General features: G+C 43.0%; 1 protein-coding gene across 1 annotated transcript in view; it reads left to right on the forward strand.

Moving 5' to 3' along the window:
- erfl3 (Ets2 repressor factor like 3) overlaps positions 1–20,208 on the forward strand; it is a 40,672-nt gene that overhangs the window by 13,262 nt on the left and 7,202 nt on the right. The window contains exon 2 of the mRNA XM_046847461.1: positions 15,768–16,002. Within this exon, the coding sequence (XP_046703417.1) occupies positions 15,768–16,002 (235 nt within the window). The remainder of the gene's footprint in view (positions 1–15,767; positions 16,003–20,208) is intronic.

Raw genomic sequence — 20,208 nt, forward strand, 5'->3', positions numbered from 1 at the left:
ACACCAGGCTGACTGACGCTTCGGTTATAGCTGCGTTAACTACACCGACCCCTGCGTCTCAGCACTCACTTCAACTTCTACCATTACCATATAAATTTTTTTTTTTGGTCCGTTTTAATGTTCGGTAGTTCAGACCATTTCTGCTTCTAATCTCCTGTTTCCTGCTTTCATTCTTTTATTTCATTTTCGGAAGTTTATTTTCACTAAGTTTGATCACTAGCAGTCCAGTTGCAAAATACTTCCCTTTATCTTACATACATCATCTTTTAGGTGGTTTCTCAGAAAAGGTGGAAAAAAAAAAAGTTTTTTTCTTAGTCTTCCTTATGCATCTGAACCATTGTCTCAGACACACAGCATTTGCTGGACTCCTAAATTCCTTCTGAGCATAAGAATGCTATGTTCTGGGAAGATGTTCCACTAAATTATGGAGCCTGCCTGTGGAGATTTGTGCTCCTTCAGCCACATTAGGAAATTAAGGTACTGATGATGGAGACCTGGGGTACAGTCATCATTTCAGTTCATCCCTATAGGGTTGAGGGCAGAGCTCTTGCCGCCAAGTTCTTTCACTCCAACCCATGTAATCCACATGGAGCTGACTTTGTGCACAGGGTCATGCTGGAACAGGTTTGGGTCTCTTGGTTTAAGTGAAGGCAAAATTTGATGTTACCCTGTGCTATACAGTCTATACAAGCCTCCAACAGTGTGAGGAAGAACCACATACCAGGTGTCCTAATAGTTTTATCCATATAATGTATGTGCTTTTACTTTGTACTGTGGAGATTTCGCTGGTCTTCTCCCTGTGTTTGTGTGGTGGTTTCATCTTTTGCCCCTAATGGGAGCGTATGTATGTGAGGGAGAGAGCACACGAAGCTCCTCCACACCCAGTAGAAGCATAGTGACCTGTGGCGACAACCAGGGCATCTTTCCAGGACACACCACAGTCCTGAGCAGGATAAAGCGGTCGCCGAATGAATGAGGTCTGATGAACCGGTCGCCGTGAATTTACGGAGTTTTACGTATCGCTCCATGCGTGTTTACACGTGTGTGTAGATTTCACCGTATATTCCCTTCATCGATATTTTCACAAAGGGAAATTTTGGTTTGTTCCTGAAACAGCGATTACCAGGTGGATAATCCGGGTTCAAACAAGTCAAGTGGATGCGGGCAGCTTATCTGTGCAGTGCTGATTGAGTGAATTGTGTAGCACCCAGAGTGGTGTGTGTGTGTGTGTGTGTGTGTGAGAGGCTAGTAGGAGAAATGGTGGGGAAGTGGAGCGGCACGGTGGAGTGACGGTGTATTTTAGCTTCTCAGCTGTGTGTGTGTGTGTGTGTGTGTGTGTGTGTTTTAAAATATTGTTGTTTTGTTGTTTTTCTTGTTCTTCCTTTCAGTAAGACGTCCCCAATAAAGTAAAGAGATACCGTTCTCAGACACCGCAACGAGGTGCTTACTGTTCCCACTGCATGCGCGCGCACACACACATGCACACACACACACACACACACACACACACACACACACACACACACACAGGGTATGGCTAAAAGTATTGGGACACCTGTCTACTCCAGCCGTACGTGGTTCTTCCCCGAGGCACACAACTGCCTAGGATGTCTTCGGACGAGGCAGCATGAAATTTTTCCCAAACCTGTTCCAGCATGACAATGCCCCCTTACACAAAGCCATGAACATATGGTGTAAATGGGTTCTGACTCAGAATAGTGAGTAGATCTGGACCCAGACGAGCAACAAATGTGGAATGGAATGTCCACAAACCATTATGGATTTTGTGGATTTGACCTCAATAAGAGCATGTACTGAAGTGTTACTGCTTTTGAGCACCTTTTGTTGTTGTTGTTGTTGTTATTAGAACTACATGAAATGTCGTAAATGTTGATTTCCACTTTGACTTACGTTAAAGCAGCTTTAGAATAGATATATTTGTCTGTTTGTCTGTTCTCCCGTTCATCTATCCGTCCAGTCGGACAGGAGTAGTGTGGTGGAGGGAAATCCCTGGCCTGTTCTGCAGTTCTTCATTGTACTGTCTAGGCTTTCTCTGTATCTCTTTGTGAATGCATGGCATGTGCTTGCGTGTCTGTGGTTTGAGCTTTTTATTATCTCGGCTTTGTGTGTGTGTGTGTGTGTGTGTGTGTGTGTGTGTGTGTGTGTGTGTGTGTGTGTGTGTATTCACATGTGCATTAAGCACTGTTCCCTCTTCACTCTGTTACGTAATCATGTTCACCAGCCACATGCAAGAGTGTCGAAAGTTCACTCAGATCAATCTCTCTCTCTCTCTCTGTGTGTGTGTGTGTGTGTGTGTGTGTGTGTGTGTGTGTGTGTGTTCTCATACCGTAGGTTATTGGTTAACAGCTTATCAGATATCTCTGCTTTGAGAGAGAACCCAGGTATATGAAAGCCTTTGTTTTTAAAAGCGCACCGCTCTTAACGAACACACACATGCACAAAACTTCAAATAATATGAAAAGTCCCAGGAAAGTCTTTGAGCTCTTAATGCGTTCCTAATGTGCAGGCGTACTTTTTCTCAATCCAAGTAGGCTACCACCACTGGGTTTAGACACACATCAGGAGCAGAAACACATGTGCTGTGTGTGTGTGTGTGTGTGTGTGTGTGTGTGTTGGAAGAGATTTGGAGGGTAACTGTAACTGCATTGGTTTTAATGTCTGTTTTGATTTTGTAGCCGGGCATGCTGGTTGCTATGGCGTGTGTGTGTGTGTGTGTGTGTGTGTGGCGATTTTGTGAGTGTAGTTACATCATCTGCGTCTTGCATAATGCAGTTGAATTTATTTGCTCTAGTTGAGGAAGACGAGCGCTCCCTCAGAGTGAGGAAGGAAGGAGATGTTAAGGTGACTGACCCGCCGCCGTGACGTTCAGAGTTAACGCCTCAGCGCTGAGTTTTTTTTTTGTTTTTTTGTTTTTTTTTGTTTTTTTGTATCATAAAGTTTTGATTCCAAATGTGTTTTTGGTTCCCCCAAGATGTTCGTTTGTTTGCTTTTATCTAGACACTAAAATCTTAACAAGTGTTCAGACAATCCTAGTGTTTCATTGACCGAATACAGGACCAAATTTCTCATTTCTCAGTTGAATGTAACAAATAAAGCAGGAGAGTCAGGAGCTGCTTGCTGGTGGTGGCAATTGCGGAAACATTTTTTTTTTTTTTTTTAATCATGCACTAAAAATTGAAAAACAAATAACTAGTTTAAAAGACGGTTCTTAACAGAACATTTTATGAAACTCCTTTTACAAAACTCGGAAATCTGATCTCCGCACGCTTAAGTGTTGGACCTTCAAATTATCATTAATTTTAGTAATATACACCGATTTGACACTATCTACCAAAAGTACTAGGACAATACTTTTAAAATTCAAAGATAACATTTGGTGCTTTGAGTACAATTCTCTCATACTGACTACTGGATGTTCAACATGGCACATTTGAGGATTTGAGAATTAGAATTCTACACAAACATGGCCTATGCGATAAGAAAATCAGTAACACCCTGAAACTGAGTTGCAGTACAGTGGTCAGGGTAATGCAGAGGTTTTCCAAGACGGGTTCCACTCGGAACAGCCCTCGCAAGGCTCCATCAAAGAAGTTGAGTCCTCGTGCAGTGCATCAGGTGCAGAAGCTGCTTCAAAAAACTGAGTGATGCAGCATTGCTTTAGAGGTTGCAGAAGCGGAAGGTCCACTTGTCAGTGCTCAGACCGTACGCTGCACTCTGCAACAAGTCGGTCTGCAAAGCTGTCCGAGAACAAAGCCTCTTCTGAAGCTGTCTCACAAGAAAACATGCAAACAGCTTACTGAAAACAATCTGACCAAGAGCATGAATTACTGAAACCATGAGAATAAGATAAACTTGTTTGGCTCAGACGGTAGTGACGCCCTGGTGAGGAGAACCAAGAAAATTGTCATTTGCCTACAGTCCAGCATGGTGGTGGTATCATCATGGTCTGGGGCTGCATGAGTGCTACTGGTACGGGGGAGCTGCCGTTCATTGAGGGAAATGGATTTTCAACTATACTGTGACATTCTGAAACAGAATATGACGCCCTCCTCTCAAAAACTGGGACGAACGGCAGCTTTCCAACGTGAAAACGACACCAAACACTCATCTACGTTGCTGAGGAAGCTGAAGGTAATTGTGATTGAGTAGCCAAGTATGTCTTCAGACCTGAACCCTATTGAGAACCTGTGGTGCATTCTCAAACAGAAGGTGGAGAAGCGCCATGTGTCTAACATCCAGCAGCTCCGTGATGTCATTATGGAGGCGTGGAAGAGGATCCCAGCAACAACCTGTGCAGCTCTGGTGAATTTCATGCCCAGGAGGATTGGTGCCCAGGTGCTGGATCACAGTGGTGCTCACACAAAATATTGACACTTTGGACACAGTTTTGACATGTTCACTTAGGGTGTATTCACTTTTGTTGCCAGTTATTTAGACAATTATGGCAGTATGTTCAGTTATTTTTAGAGGACAGTACAATCTATACAAGCTGCACATTGACGACTCTAAAATATAGTGAGAAGATATAATAAAATGGTTGCTGAAATGTTAGGGGTGTACTCACTTTTGTGAGATACTGTTGTTTGTTGGAGGCACACAATTGTAAAGGATGTCTGTGGATGTAGTAACATTACATTTCCCATCACTTAAACTAGGAGACCCAAACCTGTTCCAGCATGAAAGTATTTGAAGCTCATAAGTAGCCTGCTATAGAGCTCTGACCTCAACCCTATTGAACACCTTTGGGATGAATTGGAACACTGACTGAACCCCAGGTCTCAATCACCTCACCTACACCAGTACCTGACTTTACTAAGGCCTCGAGTGTACCTTGAGAGATGATCGGATAGGTTGGAGTTCCACCAGGCTGATGGTCAGACTCACACACACCACTGATATCAGTGTTGTAATCCCCCAGCACCCCATGGTGTGAGTGAGGTGAGGGTTATGTAAGAAAGATCAGCAGGACTTAAGCAGCTTTAAAAGATGCATTTTACCAGCTCTATTTCTCTCTCTCTCTCTCACTCTCTCACACACACACACACACACACACACACACACACACACACACACACACACAGTTGCCTCTGAAGGGCAGAGGCTGGTGAATATGGTAGGCAGATGTGTGTGAGAGTGAGAGAGAAAGACAGAGCCTGAAAGATAGAGAAAGGTAACAGGCTGTGTCACTGCATGGGGTTACAGATCAGCTCATGTTTATCAGTCGACACACACCGGGTAATGTCCTGCCCTGGGCGATGCAGACCACAATCACTTTCTCTCACTCGTTTGACTTTTGACTTTCCTGCTTCGCATGTACTCATTGGCGTGGTTCACAGCCGCAAGCAGCGTTTTTCCCCTTCTCTAAAATTAGGGTGGTAAAATAATGACAGGAAAAGAAGGAGAGCGAGTGAGAGGGGAGTTGATGGAGGTGAAGGAAGGAGGGGTGAGGAATGGGGAGATGGAGATAACGGAGGAGCGGGTATTTTTGGACAGTCACACGTCACACAGACGCAAGTCAGGCCGCTGTACACAACAGCGACGGAGGTGACAAAAACATGTTTTAAAAGTCATTTGTGTTGGGGGGGAGGACATAGCAAAAAGAGTGGTCATAAAAATGAGAAGGAAACAAGATTTTTCCACAGATTGTTGCTCAAAGGTGATAAAAAGAAATTCTCTTTGAAATCGTGTGTCTGTTTTTTTTTTTTTTTCTTCCTCTTCTTTTTTTTTTTTTTTTTTTTAAGTCAGGACTATTTTATTTGAAATATTTGGTTCTTTTGATCTCAAGCAAAATGTCAATAAAATGTCTGTTTGGAGAAAAGGCTCTGTCTTTACTCTGTGTCCTCATCCAGTAAAGGTGCATTCACTCACCTATTCACTCACTCACTTATTTACTCACCCACCCACTTATTCACTCTCACACACTCACTTATTCACTCACACACTTGTCTACCTCTCTATAGATTTCTGTACCTGTATACCTCTCTGTACCCCTCTAACTCTCTATACCTTTCTGTACCCTGTAACTCTATATACCTCTCTTTACCCCTATACCTCTCTATACCCCTATACCTCTCTATACCCGGCTGTACATATCTGTACCTGTCTGTATCCCTCTATACCTGTATTTCTTTGTACCTAAGACTTTCGCTATCATAGTCGTTCTGCCTCATGTCCACTCACTGACCCTCGTCATTCAAATCGGTTTGACGCCTGCATTCTGAGATGCTTATCTGCCCAGCGCCACTCCAAAGAGCGGTTAATCGAGTTACCGTAGGTCCCCTGCAAGCTTCAACCAGTCTGCATGTTTTCCTCTAATCAACAAAGCTGTAGAACTAACACATTTTATTTCATGTGCATACCATTTTCAACAGTGAACCTTGTCCCAAAGCAGCTTGAGGCGACAGTGGTGAGGGGGAAAAACTCCCTGATGATATGCGGAGGAAACTTAGGGTGGAAACAGGCTCAAAAATGGAACACATCTTTACCTTATGAACAGTTCAATAATGGACACTCATTTTGATTTTCGATGTGAACATCAGGGAGCACTTGTACAGATGTTCCTAATAATTTGTCAGGTGTTTATATGAGTGTATACTTTTATATACGCCAGTTTAGGAGTGTCTGGAGTGTACCGTCTCTCCCAATTTAAGGTGTGTGTGGTTCGGGTGTACCTGCTGTGGGGAACAGAGGCCTCAGTCACTCGGGGTGATGTCATGGGGATTTTGGAGCAGGGGAGTTACTCCCTACCTGCAGTAGACACAAAAATACACACTAGCAGGTGTGTGTGTTTCAGGGTGGGAGCGATATGCCAAAAATATTATGTCTCGAATTCGTTGGCGATTACACGGCAACAATTCGTCATTCAAAAACGTAACTCTTTATTGTTGAACATCTGTTGCACAACATTTGAGGATGTTATAGAAGTGCAGAGTGTACGAACGCAGAAAAGCGATTAATCACCATTAATTATGAGAAATATGTCTGTGTCTTACTGTGTGTTTGTGGAGAAATCTAGTTTTTACATACATCGAACTATGTGCATAGACCTGAGCTCACAAATACCTGTTGCTCGCAGTTCCTCCAACACACTCTCTCTCTCTCTCTCTCTCTCTCTCTCTCTCTCTCTCTCTCCCGCATCTTCTCTCGCTCCTACCTGCTCTATTTGAGGCCTGGCTCTCAGGCTGAAAGGATTAATTGTCGTTTATGTTTTATTTTTTTGTTCTGTTCATTTCTGGGAGTTTATTTTTAGGCCTGAAGTGTCTGGTTGCTATGAGACGGTGTCCAAGAGAGAGAGGGAGAGAGAGAGAGAGAGAGAGAAGAGAGAGAAAGCAAGGGAATAGAGCGAGAGAGAAATGTTTGCGTTGTGAAGGCTGAATTACAAACACGCTCACGCACTGAGTCAGCGCTGGCACATGTACACACACAGCACACGCACATGCACGCGCACACACACACACACACACACACACACACACGGTCTGTTAGTTGTTTTTCTGGATTGCCTTTTGTAACATCGTGCGTGTTTCGGCGTTCGCGCTACCTAAAGTGAAAGCGAGTTCTGAGACCTGGGAGTTGAAGGAAACGTGACAAACATTTCAGTGCAGATGCTGCGAGTCACATGCGCTTCCTCAGACCGTCACACACACACACACACACACACACAGGAAACAGAGTTGTTGTGGTGGTGCAGGAGGCTTGCTAACTTCCTGCAACACTACAGTGTGACACATTCCAGGAAACACCTCAACACACACACACACACACACACACACACACACACACACTTACTTTACAGCAGGTCATGCAGTTACAGAGTATAAGACGGGCCAGGTGGAGAAACCTGACTGGTTGGATTTTGTACTCGGGATTAATGACCCGTACAATGTTGCGGTCGGATACACACATACACAAACACACATGCAAATATTTTCTATCTATGAAGGTATAAATACATTTAAAATGAATGACTATAGTAAGTAGTTCAGAAGGGCCAGTAGGAGAAGTAGGAGATGATCACACACTCGATGGAAGGTGTGCTGTAGTGCAAAAGACTGCTGTTGTTTTTTTTAGAGCAGAGAGACACGAAATTCTCACCTGGCTGCCAGCTCATACCTCCATCCAGAGACAAAGAGAAAGATTAAATGAGAAACTGCGACAGGAGAGACATGTCTTGCTAAAGAGCGAGGACGTTGTGCGTTGTATAGAGGGAAAGATATAGATGGATGGATGAATAGATATATATAGATGGACGGATACTAGATTGGATAGACAGATGGATGGATGGATGGATGGATGGATGTTAGAGTGCTAATGCAGATAAAAGAGGAGCGTTTGAGCTGAACACAAATACACCTCGAGCCGAGGGACTGCCTTGACTCGGTGGAATAATATTCTTCACCTCCGCAACTGCACCAACATTTGAGAGAAGACAGAAACACGTGTGTGTGTGTGTGTGTGTGTGTGTGTGTGTGTGTTTTGTTTGGATGCATTGAGAGTATGTACAGAAATGTATTTCTAGCTCCTTGTCCTCGGTGTGAAGAATCTGTGCAGTGGCGCAGCAGCATTACCCAAAGAAGTGTAGAGCGTGATAAAGTTATGGAGGTGTAAAAGCAAATCCTTCACCTCTGTCGTCCACCTCCACCTGTCCACCTCCACCTGTCCTCTCTCTTTCTTTCTGCCCCCCCCCCCCCCTCTCTCTCTCTCTCTCTCTCTCTCTCTCTACTGTCAAACAATAACCCCTGTGTGCGAGTTTATTTTTGGATCTCCAAGGCCATCTCTCCCTCTGGCTCCCCTTCGTCTCTCTCTCTCTCTCTCTCTCTCTCTCTCTCTCGCGTACTCTCTTCACTCACGATCTCTTATCTCTTTTCTGCTATCCCTCTCTTTCTCTCTCTCTCTTGGTCTCTTATACATTCATTGACTTTGTTCACTCTCTAAGGTTAAGGGTACATTCTGTGCTTTTTTTTTTAGTTTTGCTTTTTTTTTTCCTTTTGTACAAGTGTTCACTACAGAAGAAAAAGGCAGAACATCGGCGTGTCGTCAGCGAGCGCAACAGTGCACCGAATCTTTTCAGCTCTCACTTTTTTTTCCTTTTTTTTTTTTTTTACTTCTTTGTGCTATTCTTTTTCTTTGCACCCTGTCCTCCCTCTACTCATTTTACTCCTTTACTCTCTCTTTCTCTCCCTGATGAATCTTTAATGTGCCTGTGGTTCGACTGTGGTCACTGAAAGGTTCTGATTTTTCTCTTCTTTACATCTCCTATCTTTTTTCCTCCCTCGCCGAAGTCACATGACCCTACTGGCCAGAGTACTACAAAGTCGGGGGTGGGGGTGCTGGGGTGCTGGGGGTAGTGGTTTACAATGATGGGCCTAGTTTGTTGTATCCCAATACTGGAAAACGTTCTTTTCAACTTGTTCAATATACGCTGTTATTTATAAACAAGAAAGTAAATAAACTGGTTTGAACATTGAATTATAATATTTTTATTCGGAGTAGACTGTTTATTATTTGAATAAATGTAAATTTGGAACTCGGGACTCAACACAACAGAGGTGCCAATGCTTTTGAAATTTAGCGTTTAACAAGCTATTTAATGTTAATTACAGAATTTGTAATTGTGCACAGACGCCGGAAGCTAAAACTTTATCACTGTTAATATTACAGATTATTTATTTATTTGTATATTTATTTATTTATTTATTTATTTGGAAGTAAGATTGCTTTCTCATGGAAATAACTTCAGCTCTTCGGTTGAATGTAACTTCCTGTTCACGGTGTGTGTGTGTGTGTGTGTGTGTGTGTGTGTGTGTGTGTGTGTGATGTGGTGGTGTAGACTTTAGACAATTGTAGATGCTTTTATTCATGATGTTGATTTGACAAGCTGATGTACTGTGTTAAATTTCTTATTACTCTTCTTAGACTTAGTCTCTCGACCTGTCTTTGTCTATATCTGTTTCTCAGCTTGTCTTTGTCTATATCTGTCTCTCTGCCTGTCTCTTGGCTTGTCTTTGTTTATAACTGCTTATTGGCCTGTCTCTTGACTTGTCTCTCGACCTGTCTTTGTCTATACCTGTCTCTCAGCTTGTCTTTGTCTATATCTGTCTCTCGGAATGTCTCTATGCCTATCTTTGTCTATATCTGTCTCTCGGCCGTTCTTTGTCTCTCTGCCTGTATCTCTGTCTGTCTGCCCGTCTTTCTTTATATCTGACTGTCTCTCTGTGTCTGTCTACATCTATCTATCTGTCTCTGTCTTGTCTATATTTGTCTGTCTGTGTGTAGTTGATTAAAAAAATATAGACAATCTGTCTTTTATTTGCTTTCTTTCTTTCTTTTTAATTATTTTTTTTTTCTTTCAAATTGACTTTCTTTTGTCCTTCCTTTCCTCAAACCGGCTTCGACAAGCCAGCATCAGAGTTTGTCGCGATGACGTTAACCTCTGTAGACAAATTTGTTTAGACTCGAAAGTGCTCTGAAAATTCGGCATTGTAAACATCATTTAAATTCTACAAAAGTCTAAATTCGAGAAAAGTTTATTAGGAAAAAGCATTGTATTCGTAGTTACCAGAACACACACTTTTACACTCAGTGTACAGAGTTCACTCTGTGATATTATTCTTTACACAGAGCTGTTAAGAGTCAGGCTGCCGAAGCCCCTTGTCACCCCCTGTGCATGCACACACACACACACACACACACACACACACACACACACACACACACACAGGCCTGGAATTTCGGCAAAGAGTTGCTTCCAGCGTTAATGACAGTTTTTTACTCACACACACACACACACACACACACACAGGTATGCTTCCTCGCATAACAATGCTGCCGTGTGCTCGAGCGCACAGGATTCCTAAAATACGTTCTGCGTGTAAAAAATAAACAAAATGTTGCGCATCGGACAGCCAGCATTCTTTGATTTACATACTTGGATGAGGCATCAGAAGAGGGAGGGAGAAAGAAAGGAGCAATTTGACCTGGATGACAACAGACTAGTAGACGAGCTATGATCTCATCCCTCTCTTTCACCCCTCCTCTGTTGTTTCCTTAACCCCCCCCCCCCTTTTTTTTTTTACCCCTTCGTTTCCCTCTGCAGGCCCCCTTTCACAGGCTTCTCGTTTCCTATTCTATCTCGCCTCCTTCCATCACTCTTTCACTTCTCTCCTATTACTCGACTTTTTTATTAGTATTATTAAAGTATAACTTCTAGTGTGTTTTTCTGGTCAGACACCAACACACACTCACTAATGTCCCAGGGCAGAGATTATCACACACTCTCACCCCCCCAACCGCTCTTTCTCTCAGATACTCCCGAGCAAAGGCGGCTCTTTGAATTATTGATGAGGTGTGTGTGTGTGTGTGTGTGTGTGTGTGTGTGTGTGTGTGTGTGTGTGTGTGTGAGACAGAGAGAGAGCGTTGATCTGTCCTCTTCTCCTCTGTGGTAAGGATCCTGTGTCTCCCCCTTGGGGGGGTTGGTGGTGGGGGTGAGAACGAGAGACAGAGAGACACAGAGAAGGGCTGGAGGTCATAGAGGTTAAGTAGGGAGGGGGGATGAGGTCATACGCTCTCACACTCACGACATAACTCTCCGCTAGAGTATTAAAGTGTCTCTCACGCATACACACACACACACACTACACTGTTTGTAGACACCTGACCGTAAGATTGGTATGTGCTTTTTGAATATCCAATTTTACATTTGGTCCAGATTTGCTGTAATCTTCACCTCCACTCTTCTGGGAAGATGTTCCATTAGATTTTGGAGTGTGTTTATGGAGATTTTGTTCATTCAGCTACAAGGGTGTTAGTAAAGTCAGGTACTGATGGAGGAGAGATGATGGAGACCTGGGGTGCAGTCAGCGTTCCAATTCATCCCAAAGGTGTTCGGAAGGTTGAGATCACATTTCTATGGCAGGCCACTCAAGATCTGCTACTCCGACCCATGTAAACCACATGTTCATGATGCTGGATTGTCATGCTGGAACAAGTTTGTTTCTCCTAGTTCAAGTAAAGGGAACATTTTAGAGACTTCCTATACAATTGTGCGCTTCCATATATTCACAGGGTTGACGTTCAAAAAGCACATATGAATCTTATGATGAGGTGTCCACAAACGTTTGTCTATACAGTGTATATTATTCACCTAAAAACAGCCTTTTTCTCGAACCCTGAAGTGTATAAGCCAATACTGGATAAATCGCCAAATCAAAGCTTCACTTTAGAGGAATGTTGCTGTGAACATGCACTGCCTGTACATGTTCTCTCCATATCTCTGTAGGCTTCCTGTGGGTTCTCCTGGTTTCTACTTTTCACAAGTATCTAATGCAAGTAGCCTAAGTGGCCAAATTACTCGGTGTGAATTTGCATGCAGGTGTTTTCCCAACAATGGACTGTGTGTATGTTCCTTCACCTTTTTGGTCATTTTCTTTTCCTCCAGGCTCTGGAGCCACGGTGACACCACTCAGGATAAATAAATGTAAATGAGGGCGTATTGAATGAAATTGTTCAATCATGACCAGGGGTTTGTCATTTAGTCATGTGGTAAACGCTGAAAGCTAACGTTTGTCTGTTAGATAGCTTGAAGCTTAGTATAACAGGGCCTTATGCTTATTTTACTTAAAATAAAGACCTAAGGAAAATACATCTGGCACCAAAAACATTGCGTGTATATTGAGTGTTTAATATTTTTTTTATCGTCTAAGAAACGACTCGTGTGTTCGAGTTTTGCAGTTAAAATAAGCTCCTCTTTCTTGTGAAGTGGCTCCACTAGATTTTGGGGTGTGGCTGCGGGGATGAGCCTCACTAGTGACATCAGGGGCTGATCTCATGACGCAATGTGGTTTTTAGGGTTCAGTCGGCATCCCAAAGACGTTCAGTGAGGTTGAGGAGGTCGGGGTTCTGTGCAGGAACCTTGATGTTCTTCCATTTCAACCATATTTTAATGGAGCATTGTGGTGCTGGAATGGTGTTTAGTTCCAGTGGAGGGAAATTGTCATGTTTCACTACAGACAATTTTGTGTGTGTGTGTGTGTGTGTGTGTGTGTGTGTGTGTGTGTGTGTGTGTGTGTGTGTGTGTGTGTGTGTGTGTTTTTTTTTTTATGGTAGAACCACATTTTGGTCTGAAGGTCAGGTGACTATTTGAGAAGGTTGAAGCTTTTTTTTTTCTTCTCTTTGAGAGTTGGTTGTTTAGAGCTACACTGAGGTTGAGTTGTGATTCAATCACAAGCAATTGCTGTGGGAATCCAGCAGGAGCCCTTCAGGAACAGAACCAAGGCTCGCGAAAGGTTTTGTATGTTTGTTTAGTACAAATATTAAACACTGGTTATAGAAACACGTTCTCGCATGTGTACGCCAGTGTTTTTATTTTTTTATTTATGGTGATGCCATTGGTGTACGAGAGACTACGCGCATGTGTGTGCGTTTTTACATTTTAACACACCAGCAATGTAGGGCTCACTGTGTGCAGCTTGTAATATGATCAATAATATGCACACACACACATTTATTGACACACACTCTTCGCTCAGAGAGGTTTCGTCCTTGAGGCTGAGCTCAGTCTCGGATGCTTTTGCACAAGTTGCGGTGTGTGTGTGTGTGTGTGTGTGTGTGTGTGTGCGCCCATAGAGAATCACAGGATCAGACATCACGCCTCCACTACATTTTTTAGCACTATTAGTTCAACAAATTGTGTACCCTGTGTGTGTGTGTGTGTGTGTGTGTGTGTGTGTGTGTGTGTGTGTGTGTGTGTGTGTGTGTGTGTGTGTGTTAGTGAGACTAACACATCTGTAAGTGTATCCTTCATTGCCAGAAGGCTGTGTGCGCTTGTGTGAGTCTGTTCTTCATTGTTCACTGGGGAGTTTGACAGACATTGACTTTGGCTCAGACTTCTTAGTGGAGATCGTTTTCACGTGTGGGTGTTTGTGCGTGTGTGTGTGTGACTGAGAGAGAGTGTGTGAGACATGAAACCAGATCTGCGTCTGTCAGAATCTATGGAGCATGGCACGTTTGACCTCTTAAAGGGGCAATCACAAAGCTTTTTCATATTCTCGCCTTGGATTGAATATTGAAATGAATCCATGGATTGAATGTAATACATGGGATGGAAATTCTTCTCTCCGATTGGTCAGAAGGCGTGGTTATGTTTGTAACAGGTTTATATTAATGCACTGCAAAGTTATTGTTTCTGTAGTTCCAGAGTAAAGAGGCTTAAACGGAAGCTCAAACAACGAGCGCATTTTACGCAACGTGTAGATAGTCTGGTTTTTTTTTTTTTTGAATTTGTCTCCAGCATCAACGCCTTGTAACGGTCCGAGATAAAGCCGGATCTTTTGGTTGTCCCACACGGGGACCGGTTTCAGGAGAGGTGGCGGAACTTGGTAACTTGATGAGCTGCCTATTTTTTGTTGTTCCTATTAAGTTTGTCGAGCAAAACAAGAAAAGAGATGCGTGTGACTGTTTACACTGATAACAGGAACAAACTTGTTTTGCAGACGTTCTGCGACGTTAAGCGTAACTGTAAACGATTAAAAAAAAAGTACGACTTACGATTCTTTTAATAAACGCATACAATTTGTCTGCTGTGGTGTAAGAGGAGTAAAACGCTTCCTGGGTTGTGCTGTTTATAGGTAAAAAGGGGCGATGTCAGAGTGGGAGTTCCGCCCCTTTACTCATTAACCCCGCCCACTCGATTCTTATTTTTCCTACACAACACGTCCCGAGGTGTTTTTGTTTCCTGCCCAAAAATAAATTGAGATGTTGCAGTAAGACTGATTCGAGGAGCCTTGCTTCTGGTTCGCTGTCGTAGCCCCAGCGTTTCTCAAACATTTAAGCAAATTTTGTTTTGTTTGTTTAAAATGGTTGTTTCATGCATGCAAATCACCGTCTGCATGCAATAACTGTTATGCAAACTTTGTGAGGACGGCACAACACGGTGATGTAACCCAGTGCCAGACAGAGACGTATGGTCATTGTGAGACTGAAAGTTGACGGCTAGGCCCTTTTTTTGGTTATTATTATTAATATTTATTTATTTAGTTTGTATTTCCACCCAGACAAGAAAATTCAGTCTAACCTATTTAGAGTTCCTCATTGCGTCGGGAAAAAAAACACTCATTGCTGGATTATTAAAGAATCTTTTCTGGAATACTTGACAAAGAGAACAAAGCGAGGAGGATCTCCGGAATCCTGGTTTTTGTCTGTGCAACGCATGTAGGTACATGCGAGCGGTCGCCTGGAAGAATTGCCTCGGGTGCGGAGGATCTGCTCCTTCGTCTTTGGTTCGCCGTGTGGTCGCCTTTTCCCTACTTTGTCTAGAGATTATTTAAATAGTCCTGAAAGCATAAATGGTTATTTTAATTGTGATCAACTTGCTTGAGTATTTAGGATGCTTTGTTTCCGGATCGTGCTGATGTGCTAAAGTCATTTTTATCTTCTAATACCACAGTGATTTAGCAAGGAGTTCAGTCACAAACAACTTTCTTTCTTGTCTATAAGACATGTACGTTATAGCAGTTATAGAGACGGAGCAGAGATGAGACATAGCTGCAAGTTGACGTTGGATGTCTGTTTCGGAAAGTCGCGAGTTCAAAGCCCAGCACGATCAAGCGGCCACTTCTTGGCCCTTGAGCGAGAACCTGAACCCTCACCTGCTTAGATGTATAAATAAAAGAATTGTAATTTGCTTTGAAAAAAAAAAGCCGTCGACCGAAATGTCATAAATGTAAATAGGATTGTTTCTGTGCTTTCAGGATTCGCCTTTCCGGAATGGGCGTACAAGCCCGAGTCGAGCCCGGGCTCCAGGCAGATCCAGCTGTGGCACTTCATCCTGGAGCTGCTCAGGAAGGAGGAGTACCACGACGTCATCGCCTGGCAGGGCGACTACGGCGAGTTCGTCATCAAAGACCCCGACGAGGTGGCCAGGCTGTGGGGGGCACGCAAGTGCAAGCCTCAGATGAACTACGACAAGCTCAGTCGAGCTCTCAGGTAAAACTCGCTTGCGATCAGCCGCGACAAGCTGATTTGCATAACAAGATTTCACCCAAAGTGACTTCGAGAGCTTGGACACTCTGGTGTTCTTTTATATTGCATGTACAGGTAGTCCCCGAGCTATGAAAGATTGACTTACGATTTTTCGATCTTATAACGACGATAGAGATTTTAGCTCACTTCTCTGGACTGTGGAGGTTATACATTATACATTACGATTGTGTAAATTGCTGTTTTACTACATAAAATTCGATTGTTAACAAATTAGTGTATTTTCGGGTAGGTCTTGACTTACGATATTTTTTAAATTACAATAAGGTTATCGGAACGCAACTCCAACACATGGACCACTACCTGCGGTAGTAATAATAAGTGCACTGGTTTTCTAATTAGGCAGGACCACGTGGCAGCCGGATGTGTTTACACTTCTCTATCTGTTGACACGAGCAAGTGCAAGAGACATAACACTCAGTCGTGTTTACTATTTTTGTGAGTGGCTGAGAATCCCCTTTCAGCGGATCCTTCACACTGCTACTATTTTCATCAAATCGGCACTTAACCTCATGAAGTCATACGAGGCGGCCCCTCCAAACTCCTAAAACACTAGTGATTGCAATATCCTGGGTAATGATGCAATATCCATCATGCGAGCACTCGTGGGACCCGGGGTTTATATGTCTTAAACCGATCCACGCAGCAAAACTCCCGTCGTTGTGGCACTGGGACGTTTTGTTCCAGCTGACTCATCAGTGTTTGAAGTAAACGTCACAGACAGCAGAACGCTGTCAACATGGAGATAACAGTATCTGCCCTGCGAATAAATATAATGTGAAATGTAAACATCATTGTGTGTGTGTGTGTGTGTGTGTGTGTGTGTGTGTGTGTGTGTGTGTGTGGACGCCACACCTGTCAGTCACTGTCCACACCTTCCTCTTACCGAGAGAGCAGGCACGGCTGAGACAGGAGCGACCTAGCGCAGTGGTGGATTTTGGAACTGTAACTGTGTGAAAAATATTTTCTAGGAAATAACGCACACTGTAGTTCATTGGGGTTTATTTGAATATACAGATATGTCCTCCGCTTTCACCCCCTTTTCAGATTTGTTAATAATATTGTGTGTGTGTGTGTGTGTGTGTGTGTGTGTGTGTGTGTGTGTGTGTGTGTTACATTTAGTATTGAATTTTCTAAACGTATGTTCTGCTTAATTGTTCAAGGATAGAACTGTGTGTGTGTGTGTGTGTGTGTGTGTGTGTGTGTGTGTGTGTGTGTGTGTGTGTGTGTGTGTGTGTGTTACATTTAGTATTGAATTTTCTAAACGTATGTTCTGCTTAATTGTTCAAATTATTTCAGCAAACTTTAACAAATTTCATTTATCTCATTCATACAACCAAGCAGCTACGCAGTTAAGGGCCTCACTCAGGGGCCCAGGAGTGATAACTGTGGCGGAGATTTGAACTCATGACCTTTGAATCCAAAGTTCAATACCTTAACCACTACCAAAATATATGTAGTTATAATTATACATTAATTAATTAATATATATCTCTCGCCCTGTGAGATGCCCCACTCGCTAGTGGTCCACGAAGTAAAGTTGTCTCAGTGTGTGTGTGTGTGTTACATTTAGTATTGAATTTTCTAAACGTATGTTCTGCTTAATTGTTCAAATTATTTCAGCAAACTTTAACAAATTTCATTTATCTCATTCATACAACCAAGCAGCTACGCAGTTAAGGGCCTCACTCAGGGGCCCAGGAGTGATAACTGTGGCGGAGATTTGAACTCATGACCTTTGAATCCAAAGTTCAATACCTTAACCACTACCAAAATATATGTAGTTATAATTATACATTAATTAATTAATATATATCTCTCGCCCTGTGAGATGCCCCACTCGCTAGTGGTCCACGAAGTAAAGTTGTCTCAGTGTGTGGTTTTTTTTTTGTTTTCTGTTGCAAACAGCAATTTAAGTGATAAAAGCATGTCTTCCAAGTGCCCAAGTAAACTGATGAAACCCTTCAGTTTAGAGCAGAAAATAAAAATGATCATCATGAAGCAGGAAAGACTGTCAGTCATAGCACCAGCTTCAATATTTCTGAATTACGATGGGGTCGTCGTAACGTATCTCCATCGTAAGTAGGGGACTACCTATTTATATAAAGAAATAAACTATCAAACACCTTTTTTGCGAGGTTACTGGGTTGCTTAAAGAGTTTAGAGTATTTAGGTAACTTTTCTAAATGGTTTATTCAACTTTTGAAACTAAGCGAAGTGTGAGGCATTTCTGTACAGTCATATTCGCTTGCTACTTAAATAAAAAGACGACTTGTACAGACAATATGCAACCTGCAATTAGCATAACAGGCTACAAAACGCGCCCGTTTTCCTCCACTTAAACAGTAAAACGTGCAGTGTTTTAAAAAAAAAAAAGAAAAGAAAAGAAAAGCATTATAACGTCTTGGGGAATTGCTTTGGGTTTCTACTTTGAATGCAATTTAATGTAATTAATTTGTGTGGCCACAGGAGAAATCTGTGCCATTTAGAAATCAGAGCCGCTAGAGAATCACCCGGCGGCACCGGCGTAATTAGACGACAACACAGAGAGCGTTAGAATCGTATATACGTTAGAATTGTATAGATTATGTTAAAGAGGATATTCAGTGTGACGGCGTGTAACCCCCTAAAACTGTAAGTTTGAAGAAGTAAGTGCGACTGATGCAAAGCCAGAGCGTTCTCACAGAAAGTATTCCGGTAATAGTATTGATTGTGAAAAGACTAGCGCGTTCTATGGTTCAAGTTTGCCTAACAGCCTTGGCAATATTTGTGTCGTGTTTTTTTTTTTTTTTCCCTCTTCCCTTTAAAAAAAAAAAAATATTTGTCAGAATCAACAGGCACCTTTTGCACCGCCCACCACTGATATATTTCGGTATTTTCAGCTCATCACTGTATTTTGCCAGTTGGGAATCTGTTGCGATTGTGTCATCGTGGCACTCCGCGGCGTGTTCTCCGGACCGGCGCCTGTCTCTTTCCTGACGTGCGCGTGTGGAAATTCCCACTCGGTAACAACAGCATTGTCCCAGTGTTGTTGTTCCACAGCAGGTCAGGACACACGCAGTTTCCCCTCTAAAGCAGGGTGGAGGAACCTCCTCCTCCTCCTTCTCCCTGCACCCTGCTCCCTGCTCCCGTCCCTGCGTCCTCCCACCACCAGGACACAATGGGGTCCGTGTGCATCGCTCAAGCTTTTTACACACTTGGCACGAGTTGCCGATTGTGTGCGCATACCTGCGATGCCGTAGTGTCTACAGATAATTACTTTCACTGCACTGTGTCCTGTTCCACAGGTGTAAGATATGAAGTGACCTACTTCAAGTCTCTGTATTTGATTGATGTTGATTGTGTGTGTGTGTGTGTGTGTGTGTGTGTGTGTGTGTGTGTGTGTGTGGGAGAGAGTGAGTCAGAGGATTTGGACTACAACAGATCCTTTTGTCAAATGGACGGTGACGACTGTTCAAGTTCGTGTGTGTGTGTGTGTGTGTGTGTGTGTGTGTGTGTGTGTGTGTGTGTGTGTGTGTATGGGGTGAAGTAGAGAGAGAGAGAGAGAGCTTGGGGCAGACTTGTATACATCTTATTGTCAAAGACAGAATGGCTTCTTTCTTATGCTAGTGGGTTGAAGAGAGACGCACACAGTACACACTCGTGGCACACTCTGACACGCGGAAACGCACTTACACACACACACACACACACACGCGCGCACACACTCAGCACGATGTTTATCTGCTCACAATAGAGTCAGTGGATACATCGGGACCCGAGTGCGATGGGGTTCAGTAAACGAGCTGCACTAGTATTAGCGTGTGTACTGATGTGTGATTCTTCTCCTAATAATTAATATATGGTGTAAAAGGGATGTGTGTGTTAGGGCAGTGTATCGGGAAGGATCCGGCAAAAACGTTACAAATCATGATACAGGGGTCGCGATACTGTAAGCAAGGCGAAATAATTACTTAATCGTTTTAATAATTACTTAAACCCGTAACCGTTTTTACAGCAGCGCCCCAACCCCCCCCAGGAAACAGGCGGATATTAGCGCTAACTTTATGCTTATAGCGGCGTGCCTTTATGCTTGTACTTCCTGTACTGTTTAGCTTTAAAGATAAGAAGACTGCTATCTATCTGACGGGATATATACTCAAAACGCATTGA

Source organism: Silurus meridionalis, chromosome 4 (genome assembly GCF_014805685.1).
Source record: "Silurus meridionalis isolate SWU-2019-XX chromosome 4, ASM1480568v1, whole genome shotgun sequence".
Taxonomy (NCBI): domain Eukaryota; kingdom Metazoa; phylum Chordata; class Actinopteri; order Siluriformes; family Siluridae; genus Silurus; species Silurus meridionalis.